Genomic DNA, 20151 nt, shown 5'->3' with positions numbered 1-20151 from the left:
CTTTTCTTATTTCTTTCTTATGTTAGGAAGTGAAGGCCACTAACAGTGTGTTGGTAATGTTTTCATTCCACCAATAATGGTGTGTTGTTTTTGGCTATGACTACAAACAGAAAACTATGACTATGTTTCTCATACTTTTGTTTATTTATTCATTTTTACAAAGGTTACAGATATACTGCTAAATTAAGTTTTGGGGTTTTTCTTCACATTTTCCTACATGCAGTGCAGATTATCAAACTGTTATATTAACACTAAGCAATCATAAGGAATGTGAAAGTACAAGAAAGTGAGTAAAATCAAGTTGAAGCAATGAATCTGAGTACCAAATATATTTGATGGTTATTATATACCAGTTTTGTACAATCACAAAGAACAACCTAGTATAACAAGATTGAATGCTTGTTAGCCAGCTGTTTCAATCAAACACTCAGCTGCTGTGGTTGGCGTAAATTTGACTATCGATGTCTTCTGTTGTGGTGAAGTTTTGGTACACAGACTTGTCTTTGCCTGTATCATCATCGTGGGACATGTCCTGTGGCCTCAAGGAGGCCATGTCTACATAATCTTCTATGTCATAAATCTAAAAAAATAAAAAATAAAAAAATAAAAATTAAAACACATATAAACAAATGAACAGGTACAGTTACACAGGTAAGAATGGTGGTCTATCAGACACACAGACTAATTTCACAATATCCTAGAAAGTGAAAATTCTTTTTGCGTCTCACAGCAAAGCTTAAAGATGCTGATGTCAGTCAGTTGGTTAGTTTGTCTGTCCAATACATCTCCACATTCCTCTAGGGGAAACTAGAATGGTTTGGACCTGGTCATGTTCACTTACATTCATCTTTACTCCTGCTTCAGCAGTGTTCAATGTGTTAATGTTCACCGTAACTCCATCTCCTGAAATAACACAGCACAACAAAGGACACCACAGTTATCGTGTGTGTGTGTGTCTGTGTGTGTGTGTGTGTGTGTGTGTGTGTGTGTGTATGCATATAAAACATACCTGGCACTCTGTTGCATTTGTTCTTATGAACCATGACAAGGAAAAATGTCAGGATCAACAGGACAACCAGAATTGCTGGTACAACATAAATCAAAATTGTAAAGTGAGGGACATCTGAAAAAAAGGAAATACAGTACAAAGTAAACACACTTGGTAGAAACACACATGAGCAGAAAAGTTCTCACGTCTGTTATCTGATGCACACAGCAGCAGATGTAACACTGTGTGTGTACCCTCACAGTATTTGGTGGTTTCATGTTCCTTTTCTGGTAATGTTGTTGTGTGTGTGTATTTAACACAGTGTTGGTTCATTACATGTACACACACACACACACACACACACACACACACACACACACACACACACACATACACTTTTGCCAGGTTTGCTTGTGCTAAATGTTTCCACCACAGTGGTGGTCGAGCTCTCAGTGCTAGTCTGTGGAAAGACTGTCAAAGAAAGGACACACACTCAATTTTTAACTTTTCCCACAGACAAATTCAAAACATAAATCTACAAAAACTATTCAGTCAGTCTGTTTTAATAGATTTATTTACTCTATGTTCATTTTTACTCGTCTACTACTCATTACTCTCTTTTCATAATCGTAGCTACTAACAGCTGAATCTTGGTGTAGTTTCCAGGACTCCACTGTGAGTCTGAACCACACCAGTATGTCCCAGCATCATCTGCTTTCAGCTCTGTGATCGTCACTGAGAAAGAGCTACATCCTTGTATTAATGATGAAATTTCTCCTTCTAATTGGTCTGGAGTACTATAAGTGGTCGCCTGAGGCAGAGGGGCCGTGAGAGAATTTTCCTGTCTTTTCCTGTCTTCCCCCTTTTGAGGCTAGCCCTCGAAAGGGGGGAAATATGTAGTGTCTGAAGGTCTACATATGTTTTTACTCTCTTAAGAATGTTTGAAATTCTATGTATGTTAACCTTTGGGGTTCATGTTTAGGATAAGAATCAAGAATGTGACACCTAGACTAGTAGGGGTTAAAGGTGAGGGTTTTCTCTCCCTTATCTTCTTTCTTTTGAACGTGAAGGCATTAAATAAGGTCCAGATGTTTCTTATGGACCATGTAAACAGCCAATGTATATATACTGGTGTTTAGAGCTGTTAGGCAGAGAGATCCATATTGGCTTGGATCCTCTCACAGGCTACTGCAGTGCTTGTCCGATGCTGAACTACTTTGTAATAAACTTCTATATACAAGTAAGTCAGTGTCAGCGGAGATCTTCTCATCATCATCTTCACATCAACATCACCATCTAATATACCACAGCTGCTAAGAAGGTGTATTCTAACCTTTTGTAAATGCAAGAATGGCTGAAGCTATTTGTAAGTAAATCGCTATTAATGCAAATGTTGGCTATGTAGTGTTGCAAAAACATTCATATAGCACCTTTAAACATTTAATAGTAATTAAAATTACGCAAATTGTATTCTCATTCTGTTTTGCTGAAAACAGATGATTTTTTCAATAAAGTAATAGCTACTTAATTAAAGAAATGAAGAATTCAGTGCAATATGGTTTGGTAGATCTGTGACCTCTGACCTTTGACTTCCAGCTCAGCAGCAGAGAAAACATCCAGGCCGGTGTTTCTATGGACGCCACAAAGGTATGACCCAGAATCCTCTTGGGTCAAACTGGTAATGTTCACTGTGAATTTCCTTGACTCCTTGTCATCAGTAAGTCTGAACCGTCCTTTTCGTTTGTTGTCAGAGGTGATTAGTGCCTGCTGCAGACATGTGGAGGGCTGCTTTCCTCTGCAGATGTACTTCAGGTTGTTCTGGTCCTCAGACTCATATGAACAACTGATGGACACTGAACCTCCCTCATAACTTTGAATGTTGGTGGAACGATCACAGCAGCTGTCTGTTAGTGAAATAAACAACATCAGACTGTTACAAGGACAGACAAATGTATCTTGATCTATATTTGAATAAAAGGACCCATCCATCCATTTTCTATACTGTTCAACCTTAAGGGTCAGTGGGGTCCCCCCCCAGACAGGTCGCCAAGCTGACATATACAGACGAACAACTATTCACACTCAGTTTCACACCTTTGGGCAATTTAGAATCATCAATTAGAAAATCCACACAGGTACAAGGAGAACATGGAAACTCCACATGGGCTACTGGGATTTGAACTCGAAACCTGCCTGTGAGGCAAGTGCTAACCATTGAGTACAAGCAGCAAACACAGTATGAAAATACTGGACTTTTTAATTTTAAATAAATACAGAAGTATCATTAAATAAACATCAAAAGTTAAGTGCTCACTATATACAGACAGAACAACCCTCAATCTGGAGCAATTATATACTACTTTATAGTCTGCTCTGCAGTTTAATCTAAAACACTGAATCAAAATTTAAAGGATGAACATCTGTTTTGAGGATAACATATTAATCTAAAACTAACTATGTGCCAGTTAATATAGTAGACCAAAACGTATTTAGTATTTACCTGGCTCTACTTCCACTCTTACTTCAGTGTAGATATCCTTTCCAGTCCTGGTCACCCCACACCAGTATTTCCCAGCATCCACAGAGCTCAGATCAGAGAGGGTCGTTGTGAAGACTCTTCTCTTTTTGTCATCATAGATGGAGTATTTGTTCTTCTTTGCTTCTGTAGTCTTAACCAGAACATCACTGTTGCCACAGTCATTCCTGCACAGGTATTTCTCATAGGACTCATAACCTTCTCCATAGGAGCAGGAAACATTAACATCTCTCTCTTCATATCCAGACACATGGATTACTGCTGCTGTACTGGTTGCACAGATCAGAGCAACTGTGAAGACAAGACAAGATGAAATAGAAAAAACACCAGGAAACGAAGTTTCTCTATTTATTTATTTATAAATCTCATATTGACACTGAACAGAGAGGCACATTTGATTCTCACAGCATATCTGCTCTGGTATCTTTGATTTATTTATTTTATCACATTAATGCTGGCTGTTTTAATTAAATAGATCATTACAACTTTACCAGGACAAAGCAACCTGCCATGTACACTACTTGTATTTGCATAAAAAGAAATAAATGTGTGTTCATATAATTCAAATAACTCACTGCAGATGATGAACAGCAGGTTTTGAAGGCTCCACATCTTCACATCACAAGAAAATGTAGAAACTAAAACAGATGTAGCTGTGAACTATGTTATGTGTTATATTTATGTCATGTTGTGAATATCCGGTGTGTTAAAAATATACCCACAACATGCATCAGTTAAACTTCTGTATGTTGCAGTTCCATATTTGCATTAGCTTTATTAAGAAATCAACACTTACATACTCTTTATATGAGAAAAAACATGACTGAGGTGTGTATATGTGCACCTAAGATTAGTCTTGTTACACAGTCTTTATGAAAAGAAATGAAAGAAACTGTTAAAAAGAATACTTCATTGAAGGATGCTGGAGAAACAAAATCTTTCAGATTACTTTCAAATTTGTGTCATGTGTATAAACTTAGAAATGGCTCGAGCTGTCCTCCATTATGTGACTTTGTTTACTCTCATCTTGATATCCTGAGATCCTGAAGATCTTTAGACTGTACAGTTCCCTCATCATGCTGCATTTGGGCAGTCAGTATGCTCTGTGAAAACCACAACTCAGTGGAATGTCCAACCAGATGACATAAAGACATGCAGTTCTCACAGCAGCTTTAAATTCATATTGAAAAGTCTGCTGAAGCAACTCATCTCTGTAGCCAAAGACTCTATTTTATTAGTTCTGCTTTGTCTAAAATATCCATGCACTACTATGTGTAATTTTATATTACGTGTCATGTCTTGTCTTTAACTGACCTAACAAAGGACCACAGATGAAAATTACTTTTTAGTGAAGTCTGGTATAATAAACCATATGGTAACACTTTTGTTTAATTTTGTATATTTATTTAGAATAAAAATAATAATAATAAAAATAAATGAAATTCATAAATAAATCTTATGAGATGGAGAGCTGCTCACATAATCCATACAGGTCACATGGGGGCAGCATTACTGCTTTAATTGTTAAGTGTTTATTTGTCTTTACAAGGGACCCTGCTTCTTCACATCTAATATTTCTATTTAAAATATATTAACTACACAGGACACTAAGGCCAATGTGGTACGTGCCCCAAACCTTTCGGCTATGGGGGCGCCCGCTGTGATAAATTTATAGCCTATAAAGAGAGCCATTACAACAGACTGGCTTTCTCACACTTTATCTGTGTGTCTATACCTCGCCAAACTGCTGCAGCTGGGGAGAGAGAGAGAGAGAGAGAGAGAGAAAACTGACCTTCATATTATGTTCTGTTAACTCATTCATTCATTCATTCATTATCTATACCGCTTATCCTCAAGGGTCATGGGGGAGCTGGAGCCTATCCCAGCTGACATTGGGCTAGGCGGGTTATACCCTGTACAGATCGCCAGTCCATCGCAGGGCGTTATAACTCATTGACATAATATAAATATAACCTAAGTATAACAGTCGGTGCCCCTCATCTTAAGATGATTGTATTTGCATAAAAAGAAATAAATGTGTGTTCATATAATTCAAATAACTCACTGCAGATGATGAACAGCAGGTTTTGAAGGCTCCACATCTTCACATCACAAGAAAATGTAGAAACTAAAACAGATGTAGTTGTATTTCATGTGCTGTGTGAACAGGAGAAATATTTTGAAACAGCAGTGTTCATAATGTCGCAAATATCTGGAGAAATATTTTGAAACAGCAGTGTTCAAATATCTGGTTGGTCAATATTACACTAACAACATGAGTCTGCAAACCTTCTCTATGTTGCAGTTCCATATTTGCATCAGCAGTGCTTTATCAACAAGGTACTGTATTCTTCATGTGAGAAAGACATGATTGAATGTTCATATGATTTGCACCTTAGATTTGTCCAGTCACACAGTCAATTACAGTTTGTGTCTTTGATATGTTTGCTTGGGATATGTGTTGATTGCAGTCTCACAGGCTCCATGGTGATGATCGAGATCACAGTCCTGACTGCTGGAAATAAAGATCCTTAGGATTTTTTTTCACTATCCAGGTGGGTTTTTCTATGGACCCCACAAAGGTATGACCCAGAGTCCTTTTTGGTCTGCTGCAGACATGTGGACATGTCAATTTTCATTTAATGCAAGTTGTAGTTGTTTAAAGTTAAACCAAGTGCACAGATATGTGTGTTTAACATGGAGCACCTGCTGACAGAAAATGACAGATGTACGTTTGTTGTTGTGTAGACTAAATGATGTTCTTTCTTCATTTTGCTTCTTAAACTGCTCATAATAAAATACAAATAACTGGTGAACTGTGTGAATGGTTGAATTGATTCATCGCACAAACAGCAGTGTATAAACTGTTGGGAATATTAATTAACACATGAACAGTATGTGTCAACAAACTTTGCAAATGTTGAAATCCCTCAGTTCCTTATTCAAACTAATAGATTAATATCTAGCTGAAATTATTGCAAAAACATCAGAATGACGTGTTGGGACTCAGCCCATTCAAAATGGAGGATAAGACCTAATGGCTCCTTTTGTTCCACAGACAAATGAGAGTCATTGAACTCAGTCTCCCAGCGTCCTTCCCAGCACAGCTTGGGTAAGCATAGGATTTTCAACTCTGCCAGTATATACATTGATTTAAGTCAATGTATTACTTGCTCTGTCTGTTTGTCTGTCAGGTTACCTGTTGTTAGCATTTTCACACATGTAGGTGCATCTCACTGTCTTGCATGCAACTTGCTATCTTCCACCTTTTTGTCTGACACCTTCTGATTTGGCCTTAGACAAAAGAATGCTTCTTGGTTAACCTCCTCCACATGACATGACTCTGATTGATCTTTGATTCGGCCATCTTGTTACAGTTCCTTTGTTTTAAGCCATGCGGCTTAAGACAAAAGAACTATCTTAAGTCAGCCATCTTGCCATTGTTTCCACAGACACACACACACAAGAAATATTGATATGGTAATTTTGGTTGTAGTTATTAACTTAATTATTAATCAAGGTTCCAAGTTAATAATTAGTATATTGACTGATTTAATGAATTGGCTATCTGTTCTGTGGATTTAATATAAATTAAACCCTTTAAAAAGTTACTTAATATTAATATTTTTTATATTAATTTTTTTATTTATTATTATTATTTTTTTTTTTTTTTACAATTTTTTGATAGCCAATAACACCTACTTGTTCCCAACAGATGCATGAAGCATTTCATAAAACTTCTTCAAATAAAGAGTAAAAGGGTTAAAGTAATGGCTCAATTACAAAGAAGAAAAAAACTGAGGCTCAAGTAAAGTCATTATGTGTTCTCTCTCTCTCTCTCTCTCCATATATATATATATATATATATATATATATATATATACCTGCGCAGCCTTCCACACCTGTCTCCACTTTCCCCTCATCACTCTCCCTATTTAACCTGCCCTCTGTTTTCCCTTCCTCGCCAGTTCTTCATAGCAGTGCACCCCTTATCCTGCCAGAAGTTCCAGGCTGTCTTCTCCTCCAGCTTCTCCCCCGGTCCTCGTCCCCAGTGTGTTTCCACACCGCTGTGCCTCCCTTGGGTCCCTGGCTGTTTCCTCGCCCTGTCTCTCTTGTGTGCTCTCCCAGTGCTCCAGGTCGCTCACGTGGTCTCTCCTGTGTCGTTCCTCCAGTTCCCCCTGGTCCCTGCCTGGTCGTCCTGGCTCTCGAGCTCCAGCCCGTCCTCCCGGCCTCCCTCATCTGCCTTCTACCTGCACCATTCCCCGGACCCCGCTCTGGTCACGGACCCAGACCCTGCCAGACCCACCGCTCTTTTGGCGGCCTCTTTGTGTTCTACCCCAGCCATTTCGGCCCTTTGCTTTCTGTGAACAATAAACGCCCTGGTGAATCCGCATCCTTGAGTCCTCCCTTTTTCAGCGCTAAGCGCTTCATAACAGAAGAACTGGCCACAGAATGGACTCAGCGGACAATCTCACTGGGATGGACCTGAGAGACTTCATCCGGCGGCAGAGCGCTCGTCTCCGCCAGCATGAGCAGGCCCTCTCCCTACTGCAGGCTGAGAACCAACACCTCCACACGAAGCTCAACGAGCTGTCCGCTGCCGCGGCTGTTCCCTCGGCCGTGGCCACTGCTCCACGCTCCCCTGACCCCGCCTACCTCACCCCGAGGTCTACGACGGCACCCTGGGAAATTGCCGAGGCTTCCTGCTCCAGTGCCAAAACGTCTTCGCCCTCAAGCCGCTGTGTTATGACACCGAGCACAAAAAGATCAGCTATGTGGTCGGGCTGCTACAGGGACGCGCCCTCGCCTGGGCAGAGGCCGAGGGCTCCCGGAGACCCTGGAGCACTCGCTCCCACAACGACTTCCTGACTCTGTTCCGAGCGGTGTTCGACTTGCCCGATCACGCTGGCAATGTTGCCCAGCGCCTCCTCGCCCTCTCTCAGGGGACCCGGTCGGTGGCAGACTACGCGGTGGAGTTCCGGATCCTGGCTGCGGAGACCGGGTGGGACGAACCCGCCCTTCGGGGATCTTTATCCGGGGACTCGCCGAGCGGCTCAAGGATGAGCTCGCCGCCCAGGACGAACCGCCGACGCTGGACGCTCTCGTATCCCTCGCGGTGCGCCTGGACAACCGCCTTCAGGAGAGGCGGTGGGAGAAGCACGCCACCTCCAGCAGCCGGCCGGCTCCACCGGCCCCCCCTCCTCAGCGTAAAGCAAAGAGAAAGTGATCAGTTAAGAAACTTTAGTCATTAAATCTAAGATTTGGGGTAAAATCTTTTCATTCACTGACTGTGTGAAGTCTATCATTCATGGACATCAGAATAGATGTGGTTTCTCCCTGTGATGCCAGGCCTCAACTGCAAACTGGCGGGGAGCGTGGATCATCCCCCGACCCCTGTGAGCCCATGCAGCTGGGCAGGGCGCGCCTCACCCCGGAGGAGAGAGAGTCACGGGTCAGGGAAGGTCGATGTATTTACTGTGGTGCCCCTGGTCATTTCATGTCTGCCTGCCCGGTCCGCCCAAAAGGGCCGGGCTCACCCCTAGTGCCGAGGTTAGTGGTGAGCAATACTATTAGCAAGAATAAATCCCGGTTGGTCCTGCCCCTCACTATTAATTTTGCCCAGTCTTCCTTATCTGTCTCTGCTCTTCTAGACTCCGGAGCTGATGGGAATTTTGTGGAGGCGGCCTGGTGCGCTAAGAATCGCATACCCCCCAAACCCCTGGAAGTTCCCCTAGTCGTCACCGCCTCGCCCACGTCACCCATTGCACTCCCCCTCTAGAAGTTATAGTTTCTGGCAATCACCGCGAACACCTCCGTTTTTTTATCCTCTCCACTTCCTCCACTTCGGTGATCCTGGGGTTCCCTTGGTTCCAGCTCCACAATCCCCACATAGACTGGCGGGGGGGTCGGGTGCTGGGCTGGAGCACCATGTGCCATGCTGTCTGTTTACAGTCGGCGCTTCCACCGGCACCTGGCGTGACCGCTCCGGTTCCGGATTCCCCCGACCTCAGCTCTGTGCCCCCCGAGTATCACGACCTCGCACCCGTCTTCTGCAAGCACCGCGCCACGTCACTCCCCCCTCACCGGCCGTACGATTGCTCCATTGACCTCCTCCCGGGCGCGTCATTCCCCTCCAGCAAGCTGTACAGCTTGTCGCGGCCCGAGAGGGAGTCAATGGAGCAGTATATCCGAGAGTCTCTCGCCGCGGGTCTCATCCGGCCCTCTTCTTCCCCTCTGGGGGCCGGGTTCTTCTTCGTGGGGAAGAAGGACGGCTCTCTTCGGCCATGCATAGACTACCGGGGTTTGAACCGCATCACCGTGCGCATAAGTATCCGCTCCCCCTCCTGAATTCGGCCTTCGGCCTTTTACTAAACTAGACCTGCGCAACGCATACCATCTGGTCCGAATTCGGGAGGGGGACGAGTGGAAAACGGGGTTTAATACCCCCCTCGGTCACTTCGAGTACCTCGTGATGCCCTTCGGCTTAACCAACGCGCCCGCGGTGTTCCAGCACCTGATTAATGACGTCCTCCGGGACTTCCTCAATCACTTCGTCTTCCACTCCACCACCGTCAGCTTCCTGGGGTTTTGTGTGGGGCCAGGACAAATCCTGGCCGACCCCGAGATGGTTAAGGCGGTGGTAGCGTGGCCCCGCCCCTCCACCCGGCGCAAGCTCCAACAGTTCCTGGGCTTCGCTAACTTTTACCGGAGGTTTATCCGGAACTATAGCCAGCTCGCCTCCCCGCTCACCCAGCTTACCTCTCCTGCTAAGCCCTTTCACTGGACTCCCCCGGCCGAGGCGGCGTTCGTAAAACTAAAAACTCTATTTTCCACCGCCCCTATCCTGACCCAACCTGATCCCTCTAGACAGTTTATAGTAGAGGTAGACGCCTCAGACTCCGGGGTGGGGGCCGTCCTGTCCCAGCGAGCCGGGGAAGACGGCAAACTCCACCCCTGCGCCTTCTTCTCCCGCCGACTGTCCCCGGCAGAGCGGAACTATGATGTGGGGAACAGAGAGCTCCTGGCGGTGAAGCTGGCACTGGAGGAGTGGCGACACTGGCTGGAGGGGGCGGAACAGCCATTCGTAGTGTGGACAGACCACAAAAATCTCTCCTAAATCCAGTCCGCCAAGCGGCTCAACTCCCGCCAGGCACGCTGGCAGCTGTTTTTCACCCGTTTTAATTTCACATTGACTTTCAGACCAGGAACCCGCAACGCTAAGCCTGATGCGCTGTCCCGCCAGCACTCTCCCGACGAAGATACGCCCTCTCCAGCCACCATCGTGTCGCCCTTCCGGGTGCTCGGGGCCGTTACCTGGGAACTCCAGAACCAAATCCAGGAGGGACTTCGCACGGACCCTGACCCAGGTAACGGTCCCCCTAACCGTGCTTTTGTTCCCCAGGGAGCCCGTTCCGCCGTCCTCCAGTGGGCTCACTCCTCCCGCTGGTCCTGCCACCCCGGACTCTCCCCGACCCTGCATCTCCTTCGGCGGTTCTTCTGGTGGCCCACTATAGAAGAGGATGCTCAGCGTTTCGTGGCAGCTTGCTCGGTCTGTGTCCGGGGAAAGGCCTCACACCGCCCCCTGCCCGTGCCCTCCAGACCCTGGTCTCACATAGCCTTGGACTTTATTTCTGGTTTGCCCCGCTCCCATGGTAACACCATCATCGATCGCTTTTCTATCTGTTCATTTTGTCCCTCTCCCCAAGCTCCCCTCAGCCTCCGAGACAGCCCAACTCCTCGTCACCCACGTGTTTCGTCTCCATGGTATCCCCTTGGACATTGTCTCCGACCGCGGACCCCAGTTCACCTCCCGGGTCTGGAGGGCCTTCTGCCGGGCGCTGGGAGCCACAGTGAGCCTTTCCTCGGGCTACCATCCCCAGACCAACGGGCAGACCGAGCGGGCTAACCAACACCTCGAGTCCACGCTCAGGTGTGTCTGTGCAGCGGATCCCTCCTCCTGGTCGGAGCAGCTTCCCTGGGTTGAATACGCCCACAACACCCACACCTCTGCTGCCACCGGCCTCTCCCCCTTCGAAGCCTCACTAGGTTACCTGCCCCCACTGTTCCCGGCCCAGGAGGAGGAGATAGCGATCCCGTCCGTTCAGCATCACCTCCGCCGCTGTCGCCGCACCTGGCGTCGGACTCGCCAGGCGCTCCTCCGGACCACCGAACAGAACCGTCGGACCGCTGATCGCCACCGGACCCTGGCTCCCCAGTACCAGGTTGGACAGTCAGTGTGGCTGTCCACCAGGAATCTTCCCCTGCAGGCCACCTCCAGGAAACTAGCTCCCCTTTCCGCATCCTGAAGGTGGTCAATCCGGTGGTCCTCAAGCTGGACCTTCCCCCCACCCCGTCTTCCATGTGTCCCAGCTCAAGCCCCACCTCGGCGATCCACTGCAACCTCCGGCCCCCGCTCCGCCCCCTCCGCAGATCATCGACGGAGCGCCGGCATATACTATCAACCGCCTCCTTGATGTCCGGCGGAGGGGACGGGGCTTCCAGTACCTGATGGACTGGGAGGGGTATGGGCCGGAGGAGCGCAGCTGGGTTCCCACCGGTGATATCCTGGATCCGGCATTAATAAGAGAGCTCCACGCCACACATCCGGACAAGCCCGCACCACGGGGTGTTGCCCAGCTGACATTGGCGAGTCGTTAGAGGGGGGGTACTGTCATGATGCGGCAGCTGGGGCCTGGTCGTCCTGGCTCTCGAGCTCCAGCCCGTCCTCCCGGCCTCCCTCACCTGCCTTCTACCTGCACCATTCCCCGGACCCCGCTCTGGTCACGGACCCAGACCCTGCCAGACCCACCGCTCTTTTGGCGGCCTCTTTGTGTTCTACCCCAGCCATTTCGGCCCTTTGCTTTCTGTGAACAATAAACGCCCTGGTGAATCCGCATCCTTGAGTCCTCCCTTTTTCAGCGCTAAGCGCTTCATAACAGTCATAACTGTTTGTGATAGATATTTTTAACTGCTCTTTATGCTGTTGAGTAATTTGATCCAGAGGTTCTCAACCTGAGGGTCAGGCTGCTCTTGAGGGTCTTCTGATTGGTCAATAGATGAGGGTAGTGAAAGAAGAAAGAGACAGCCTTCAGTAAGTAAAGGACTGAAGTTTGAAGATGAACTCACAACATTTCTTCTTAGACTAGAAGGTAAACAGTTATTAATAATTTACTATGAAGTGATGGCCAAACATTCACAAAGCTACTTTAACAATGCATTGTGTTTTGTAAACCTTATTGCAACATCATTTTGTAAATGTTAAATGTAATCTGAAAAGTAACTATATCTGTCAGATATAAGTGATGGAGTGTAAAGTACTACTACTATACAATGGAAACAAGTAACTCAAATGTGTACTTAACAATACTTGAGTAACTGTTCTTTTTTACTTTCCACAACTTAATTTCAGTCAAAGAAAATCTAGTACTGTCACTCACTGACAGGCCGGTGATGTTGTTTTTATGTTCCATTTGTATAGTGCAAAAAACAATGCTCATGTAGTGATTCAATCATGATTATAATTTGTAAAGACTGGATTTTCTTGGTTTTGTTTATTTATTCACTTTTACTAGAGGTACATGCAAATGTAGGTAACATATATTTGGAGCATTTAGCTAAAAAGTACTTAATATTTTCAGTTTATTAACAGATCAATTTGCAGTAAGCATCATTAAGAGTGTAAAGGTGAAAAGAAAAGTGTAAAACCATGAATCAGTGAAAACACAAGTACAAGTTTTCTCCTATTCATTACAGTAGATGTCGTCTGTTATGTCGAAGTTTTGATAAACAGAGTCTTGTTGGTCTCCACCTGTATCATCATTCTGGTGACAGGCGCTCTGCTGTTTGGAGCTCACCTGCTTTGAGTGTGTTACAACTTCTTGATTTTCATATATCTAAAAAGAAGAATCAACAAAAAATGAACAGATGAGAGGGCGACTTCACTCACACAGTCATTAACACACATACTCCAGTTATCATTCACATATTTTGTAATAAATAGATCAGTAATTATTAAAAACTCTATTCTTCTTGCCAGAGAATCTAAAAATGGCCCAATAATCATTAATATAATATAATAATATAATCAATTATTCAGTTCATTCATTCAGTAATTTGTTGTAGAGCAACACATCTTGTCATCTGTAGGTCAGACTGCTGTGAAATTTGTTATAAATAATCATTAACCAAGGTAAATTACGTCTAATAATTTTGTGACCTTCCTAATTTCCTGTAGATATTCATAGCAACCAGAGTAACTGCCACATTTTTGTTGATCATTTGACCTTTAATCTAATGCCATCATCACAGTGAAATGTTCACTGGTCCCTGAGAAAATCCAAAGGTACACAGTTCATGAAATTCGCTGAGTACATTCATGGTTTCAAGAGGACAAACTCCTTCGGTTTTGAGCTTTTCCAGGCCACCCACACCCTAAAAACAAACTTGACATATTCAGCTCCACTAATAGTAAAATTATTAGTAGGTTGTTCTGTCCCACACATTTGTAATGTGGACTGTGAAGCACACTGGAGCTTCTTGTGTCCACTAACAAAGGATTTGGATGATTGTTTTCTTACATCTGCTCCACCCATCGCTTCCTCTGCATCTGCTGCCTTGGTCCTGTTTCTGTTCATGTTGACTCCACCTCCTGGAAACACACAGTCCAAGAAACTGTTGTTGTTTGCATGCATGTATATTTATGTGTGTTTGCTTGTGAGTGCATTGTTCAGTGCATGTATTTGTATATTAAACATACCTTGCTCTTTGTAACATTTGTATTTACAAAGTATAACCAGGGCAAATACGAGTACGGCCAGCAGCACAGCAGGCACAATGAAAACCACAGAGTGAAAGAGAGACGGATCTAAAAAAAACAAAAATAAAACAAAAGAAATGAATTAAAAAAAACACACAGAACAGAATATAATATAGACTTCCTGAAAACACATATTAGCAGCACAGTCCCCCTATATCTGTGATCACAATCTTAAGAGCACAACAGCAGAAGGAACACCAAACATGAGATTTGTGCTTTCACGTTCCCTTTTTAATTGTTTCAACACACACACACACACACACACACACACACACACACACACACACACACACACACACACACGTGCACACACACACACACACACACACACACACACACACACACACACACACACACACACACACACACACACACACACACATACCTTTGATTTGTTTGCCAGAGACATGGGTTGATTGTGATCTGACAGTTTCCACGGTGCTGATCAGAAAGACTGTCAGATAAAAGGATTGAGAACAGACCATTTTATTTTTTGATTGATTTAGATTTTTTTGTGAGATGTTACATTGCAATGAAATTTGCATCCATGTAAAAAAAAAAACAAACAAACAAAAAAAACGCGCCTTTACTTTCCCTGATGGAAAGTAAAGGCAGTTTCGACATGTTTTAGTTTCAGGAATCCAGAAGGCAGGAAAAGGGATTAAATATATTATGTCATCGTGACCTGATACAGAGCTGAGCAAACAGAATCACCAGGACACTGAGTTTATACAATAAGGATCAAACCTGGATATAACTTAACAGCTACATTCATTTTCACTACTCATTACTCTCTTTTCATAATCGTACCTACTAACAGCTGAATCTTGGTGTAGTTTCCAGGACTCCACTGTGAGTCTGAACCACACCAGTATGTCCCAGCATCATCTGCTTTCAGCTCTGTGATCGTCACTGAGAAAGAGCTGGAAGAAACATCATCTTGCAGTGTGAACCTGAGGTCAGTCTGGCCTGAGGTTTGACTCGTCACCATGTCTGTACAGTTGTTGCGCTGGTCTCCCTTACAGAGGAACTTCCTGTTTGTCTCGTGTTGTGGTGGATAGGGACACTGCATAGTTAATGGACGTCCCATAGTGCCAGTCAGTATGTTTGATTTCACACAGCACCACTCTGTCACACAGAAGGAGGTTTGAGCTAATTTAGTTAAGGATTTTAATAACACAGTAACCTGTTCTCAGGTCAGATTAGAAAATATTATTGTCTCACTTTCCTTTAAATAAAGAGTCAAATCAAAGTTTTGTTGATCTCCACACACCTTTAGTTCTTTAGTAACTTTTTCTCAACATCTGTTAAAGGTAAATGGTTCACTGCAGTATTATGAGGTAGATCTATGACCTCTTACCTTTGACTTCCAGCTCAGCAGCAGAGAAAACATCCAGGCCAGTGTTTCTATGGACGCCACAAAGGTACGACCCAGAATCCTCTTGGGTCAAACTGGTAATATTCACTGTGAATTTCCTTGACTCCTTGTCATCAGTAATTCTGAACTGTGCATTGTGTGTGTTGTCAGAGGTGATTAGTGCCTGCTGCAGACATGTGGAGGGCTGCTTTCCTCTGCAGATGTACTTCAGGTTGTTCTGGTCCTCAGACTCATATGAACAACTGATGGACACTGAACCTCCCTCATAACCTTGAATATTGGTGGAACGATCACAGCAGCTGTCTGTCAGCGAAATAAACAACATCAGACTGTTACAAGGACAGACAGATGTATCTTGATCTATATTTGAGTAACAGCAGCAATCGCAATATGAACATACTGGACTTTAGGTAAAATACAGGAGTATCATTGACTAAAGGTAGTAATAGAAAAATCGCTCTCCAGTGTTACATTACTAATGGATAATTGGTACTTGGTACTGCATTTATGTGCATTTAAATGTTGATCTGGAGCTATTTTAAACCACTTTAAAAACTGTTCTGCAGTTTAACCTGGAACATTTAATCACATTTCAGAGGAAACTGAAATGTAGTATTGCAGAAGTATACAGTTACAAAAAAGTGCTCAACTAAAGTACATGTACCTCAAAACTGTAAATGACTTACTTTCCACAATTGTGTATTGCTCAGTGGCTCCATTGCCATGATAAATTATAGGGACAAGCAGTTTCAATTATACAAAATGGTCTTGATAATTAAAATGAAATTATTTCAGTGCAAGTTCAAAACAGAGTTTATTCATTTACCTGGCACTACTTCCAGTCTTACTTCAGTGTAGGTATCTTTTCCAGTCCTGGCCACCCCCACACCAGTATTTCCCAGCATCCACAGAGCTCAGATCAGAGATGGTCGTTGTGAAGACTTGTTTCTCTTTGTCATCATAGATGGAGTATTTGTTCTTCTTTGCTTCTGTAGTCTTAACCAGAACATCACTGTCGCCACAGTCATCCCTGCACAGGTATTTCTCATAGGACTCATAACCTTCTCCATAGGAGCAGGAAACATTAACATCTCTCCCTTCATATCCAGACACATGGATCACTGCTGCTGTACTGGTCACACAGATCAGAGCAACTGTAAAGACAAGACAAGATGAAATAGAAAAAACACCAAACTGAAAACAGGTTTTCACTTGAAGTAACTTTGTAGTTATTTCAAGTTAAACCAAGTGTGCAGATAAGACAAGATGACAAAAATAGCTGAAAACAAAAAAGTTAAAACTAAGTGCACAGATATGTGTGTTTAACACTGTTATGATGTCTTCATTCAAGATCATTTTCACTCTTAAAGTTTGATTTCCAAGACAAATTGACAGATGTACATTTGTTACTTGTGTACAGTATATGAGGCTTTATCTTAAGATCAAAGTGATCTTGGTAAATAAAATACTAATTACTTACTACAGAGGATGTTCAGCAGGTTTTGAAGGCTCTGCATCTTCATGTCACTGCAAAGAAACAGAAACTAAGCTGATGTGATCAGAAATAACTGATGCCACTGTGTGAATGTGTGAACTGACTCTTCACATAAACAGCACTGTGTAAAAGTTGAGAGATAAATATATACACTGAAAGTAAGTGGTCAAAAACCTTTTAAATGCTAAAATAGATCAAATTAAATCAAGCTTTTATTTAAAATTAATATGAAAATATTCTTTAATGAATGCAGACCAACAACATTTTGGACATATTATACATTTAATCATTTAATAATGTGCAATGCAATCTGTAATCTCACATAGATAATATGATGACTCTTCTCTCTGCAGGATCATACAGAAAGTGTCTCATATTGAATTCAATGTGACATTAAAACATTACCAACAGAGGGTTCAATGTGACACACTAACCAGAGTTCTGTGTGTCTGTTTTGTAGAAAGTGGGCTTAATCAGAAGAGCAAGTTCAGAAAACTAAATAAAAATCCTTTGAAATGTGTGTGTGTGTATTTGAACTTTTATCTCTGTGAAGACGAGTGTGAGTTTTAAAACTTTTGGGTAAAAGGACATTTAGGCTGGTCCTCACAACTTTAGATGGCTTTTGAGGTTTGATATTGCCTTTGGGTTTCAGGTTAGGATAATGTGTAGGATGTGTAGGTGCATGCATGTTTGACTCTCTGGAATATATTGTTATGCTCTAAAGTAAATAAACAGCACTTACTTATTTCCAGCAGCTGAAGATGTATTCTGATCCTTTACTTGACTGAAACCAGTACAACAGTCTAAATGTCTTTACAAGCTCAAAAATTGTACTTAAGTAAATTTCAGAGCTACTGCTCGTCTTGCCAGTCTTACTCTGATCAAGAAAAGACTGGTGATCAGTCTCATGCCACTGTGAGGCAGGAAATGTGAAGTTAAACTCTGTTCCTGTTCATCGTAGTTAACACAAACAAGCTCTGACTTCAAAATATTTAAAAACCCACCTTTTGAAGTCACTTTGGACTAAAACCTTTGGTAAATTGCACACTGTATATTTAATTAATGCTGATTTTGATGTTTACATTGTATATTTTGATTTAATACTGTTCTTATTTATATATTGCATATTTAGTATCTGGTTCTGCAGGTCTGTAATTCTGCAGTTGTGGTTTTAATTTATAATTCTATTTTATCCCCATTTTGCTGTAACATGCCGATTTCCCTCATGCGATCAATTAATCTAATTCTAAAAGTAAAAATATGACTTCAGCTAAATGGCCTCTGTATCTGATACATCATTAAATAAACACATAAACATTATCACTTAACAGCAACATTTTACTGGTGTAGCTGTTCAAGGTGGAGCTAGTTTTAACTACTACTGATGGGTAAATTAGTCCAATGGCTCTCAACCTAGGGGTCAGGCTGCTCCCTTACAGCCTTTTCATTTATTTATTTTATTCATTTAATTATTTTAAAAATAATAATGATAATAATACTTGAATTGATGAATTTATTCAACAATGACAATGCTTTATAAATACTTGATTTTCTTAGTTTCTATTATTTATTCACTCTTACCAGAGGTACATATACACATGTAGGTATCTTATATTTGGGTATTCAGCTAAAACTAACATTCTCAGTTTCTTACAAGGAGTGCAGGTGTTAAACTGTTTGTTATATAAACAGTAAGCATCATAATGAATGTAAATGTGAAAGCAAAAGTATAAAATCAAAGTTAAAACAATGAAAACTTAAATAGTGCATATGTCTGATGGTAATATAAAAACAAGTCTAGATGGATACACAGAGACCAGCAAAGTTTTCAGTCAGTGGTGGTTTGTGACTATGTGTTGGTTAGCTGTTAATGTTAAAGAAAACACAAACATTTCGTTACAAATGTGACAAAACAATGCAAGATTGTTTCTTATCTCCTTTACTGTAAAACTGATTCCGGTGGATGTCTTCTGTTGGTACCAAGTTTTGATACACAGAGTCTTGTTGGTCTCCACCTGTATCATCATTCTGGTGACAGGTGCTCTGTTGTCTGGAGCTCCTCTTCTTTAGGCACGCTTCCACCATTTCATGAATCTAAATAAGGATCAATAAAAAACAGAGATGAGTGGGTGACTTCACTCACACAGTCATTAATACATGTTGTAGAGACACCAGTTGACATATTTTACAAAAAACAGTAAGTAATTACCATAAACTAAAATCATCACTCGATTATTCAATTCATTTGTTCAGTAACTTGTTCCAGAGTAACACATTCCTGATCATTTTGGTGACACCACTGTCAAGTAACAAGACAGAGAGTCTACAGCTGTGCCAGCACCTCTGTGAGGTTGTACATCGGCACCAAGGTATCTTTTAGCTGATTAATAACATTTGCATGCTAAAATACTCACAGTGACAATGCTTACATATATTTACCACATTTGCCATTAGTTTAGCCTGTTAGCCTGCTAAGATTTGTTAATCATCACTAAACACAAAATACACGTGAGGCTGGTGGGAATGTTGTTAGTTTTACAGGTATTTGGTCATAAACCAAAACAGTGGAGAAAGTGACATTTTGATGGTAGCACATCAGAATACACCATTTTTAGGCTATACATGTCAGTACATAATGTCAAGGCAATCTATCTCATAGATGTCGAGATATTTCAGTGTGGATTTTCATTTACTTCCCTGAGTACGTTCAAGGTTCCAAGAGGATAAACCCCTACGGTTTTGAGCTTTTCTCAACCACCTCCATCAAGCCCTTTATGTCTAAATTGTATACAAAAACATCTAATAAGCAGGCTGCAGTTTAATATGCTGAGTATATTCATGGTTTCAAGGCTATAAACCTTTTTGATTTTGATGATCCCTCAACCTTACAGTAGTGCCACCCTGAAAACAAACTTGCATCTGCTGCCTTGGTCTTGTT

The 20151-nt window shown here is 42.6% G+C and overlaps 2 protein-coding genes across 3 annotated transcripts; both read right to left on the bottom strand.

Moving 5' to 3' along the window:
- Window positions 1–117: 117 nt before the first annotated feature.
- LOC108892653 (CMRF35-like molecule 1) lies at window positions 118–5702 on the bottom strand. Of its 2 annotated transcripts, none has more exons than XM_051068001.1 (6): window positions 5590–5702; window positions 3489–3815; window positions 2572–2892; window positions 1010–1123; window positions 842–903; window positions 118–580 (listed from the first exon to the last, which is right to left on the bottom strand). In XM_051068001.1, the coding sequence occupies exons 1-6, from the start codon at window positions 5624–5626 to the stop codon at window positions 428–430; spliced, it is 1014 nt and encodes a 337-aa protein (XP_050923958.1). In that variant the 5' UTR covers window positions 5627–5702; the 3' UTR covers window positions 118–427. The 2 variants fall into 2 exon arrangements, with proteins under 2 accessions (XP_050923958.1, XP_050923957.1); XM_051068000.1 differs by lacking the exon at window positions 5590–5702 and adding an exon at window positions 4100–4767.
- A 7320-nt stretch (window positions 5703–13022) lies between these two features.
- On the bottom strand, window positions 13023–16008 carry LOC108892657 (CMRF35-like molecule 7). The gene is made up of 6 exons (XM_051068002.1): window positions 15701–16008; window positions 15151–15468; window positions 14726–14794; window positions 14281–14388; window positions 14102–14172; window positions 13023–13417 (listed from the first exon to the last, which is right to left on the bottom strand). The coding sequence occupies exons 2-6, from the start codon at window positions 15428–15430 to the stop codon at window positions 13265–13267; spliced, it is 681 nt and encodes a 226-aa protein (XP_050923959.1). The 5' UTR covers window positions 15431–15468; window positions 15701–16008; the 3' UTR covers window positions 13023–13264.
- Window positions 16009–20151: the final 4143 nt, after the last annotated feature.

The sequence above is a fragment of the Lates calcarifer genome, unplaced genomic scaffold (genome assembly GCF_001640805.2).
Source record: "Lates calcarifer isolate ASB-BC8 unplaced genomic scaffold, TLL_Latcal_v3 _unitig_228_quiver_1529, whole genome shotgun sequence".
Taxonomy (NCBI): Eukaryota; Metazoa; Chordata; class Actinopteri; family Centropomidae; genus Lates; species Lates calcarifer.
The sequence above is the reverse complement of the archived record's forward strand: the minus strand, read 5'-3'. Positions and strand labels throughout refer to the sequence as shown.

Coding starts and splice junctions, on each gene's coding strand:
- LOC108892653 (XM_051068001.1), bottom strand. CDS start 5,626: ATGTGGAGCCTTCAAAACCTGCTGTTCATCATCTGCA. Junction 3,816..5,589: donor CCTGCTGTTCATCATCTGCA/GTGAGTTATTTG, acceptor TTGTCTTCACAG/TTGCTCTGATCTGTGCAACC. Junction 1,124..2,571: donor TGCTGAGCTGGAAGTCAAAG/GTCAGAGGTCAC, acceptor CCTTTTTTTCAG/ATGTCCCTCACTTTACAATT.
- LOC108892657 (XM_051068002.1), bottom strand. CDS start 15,430: ATGGGACGTCCATTAACTATGCAGTGTCCCTATCCACCACAACACGAG. Junction 14,173..14,280: donor CAAATGTTACAAAGAGCAAG/GTATGTTTAATA, acceptor GTGTGTTTCCAG/GAGGTGGAGTCAACATGAAC. Junction 13,418..14,101: donor AAGCGATGGGTGGAGCAGAT/GTAAGAAAACAA, acceptor TCTTCTTTTTAG/ATATATGAAAATCAAGAAGT.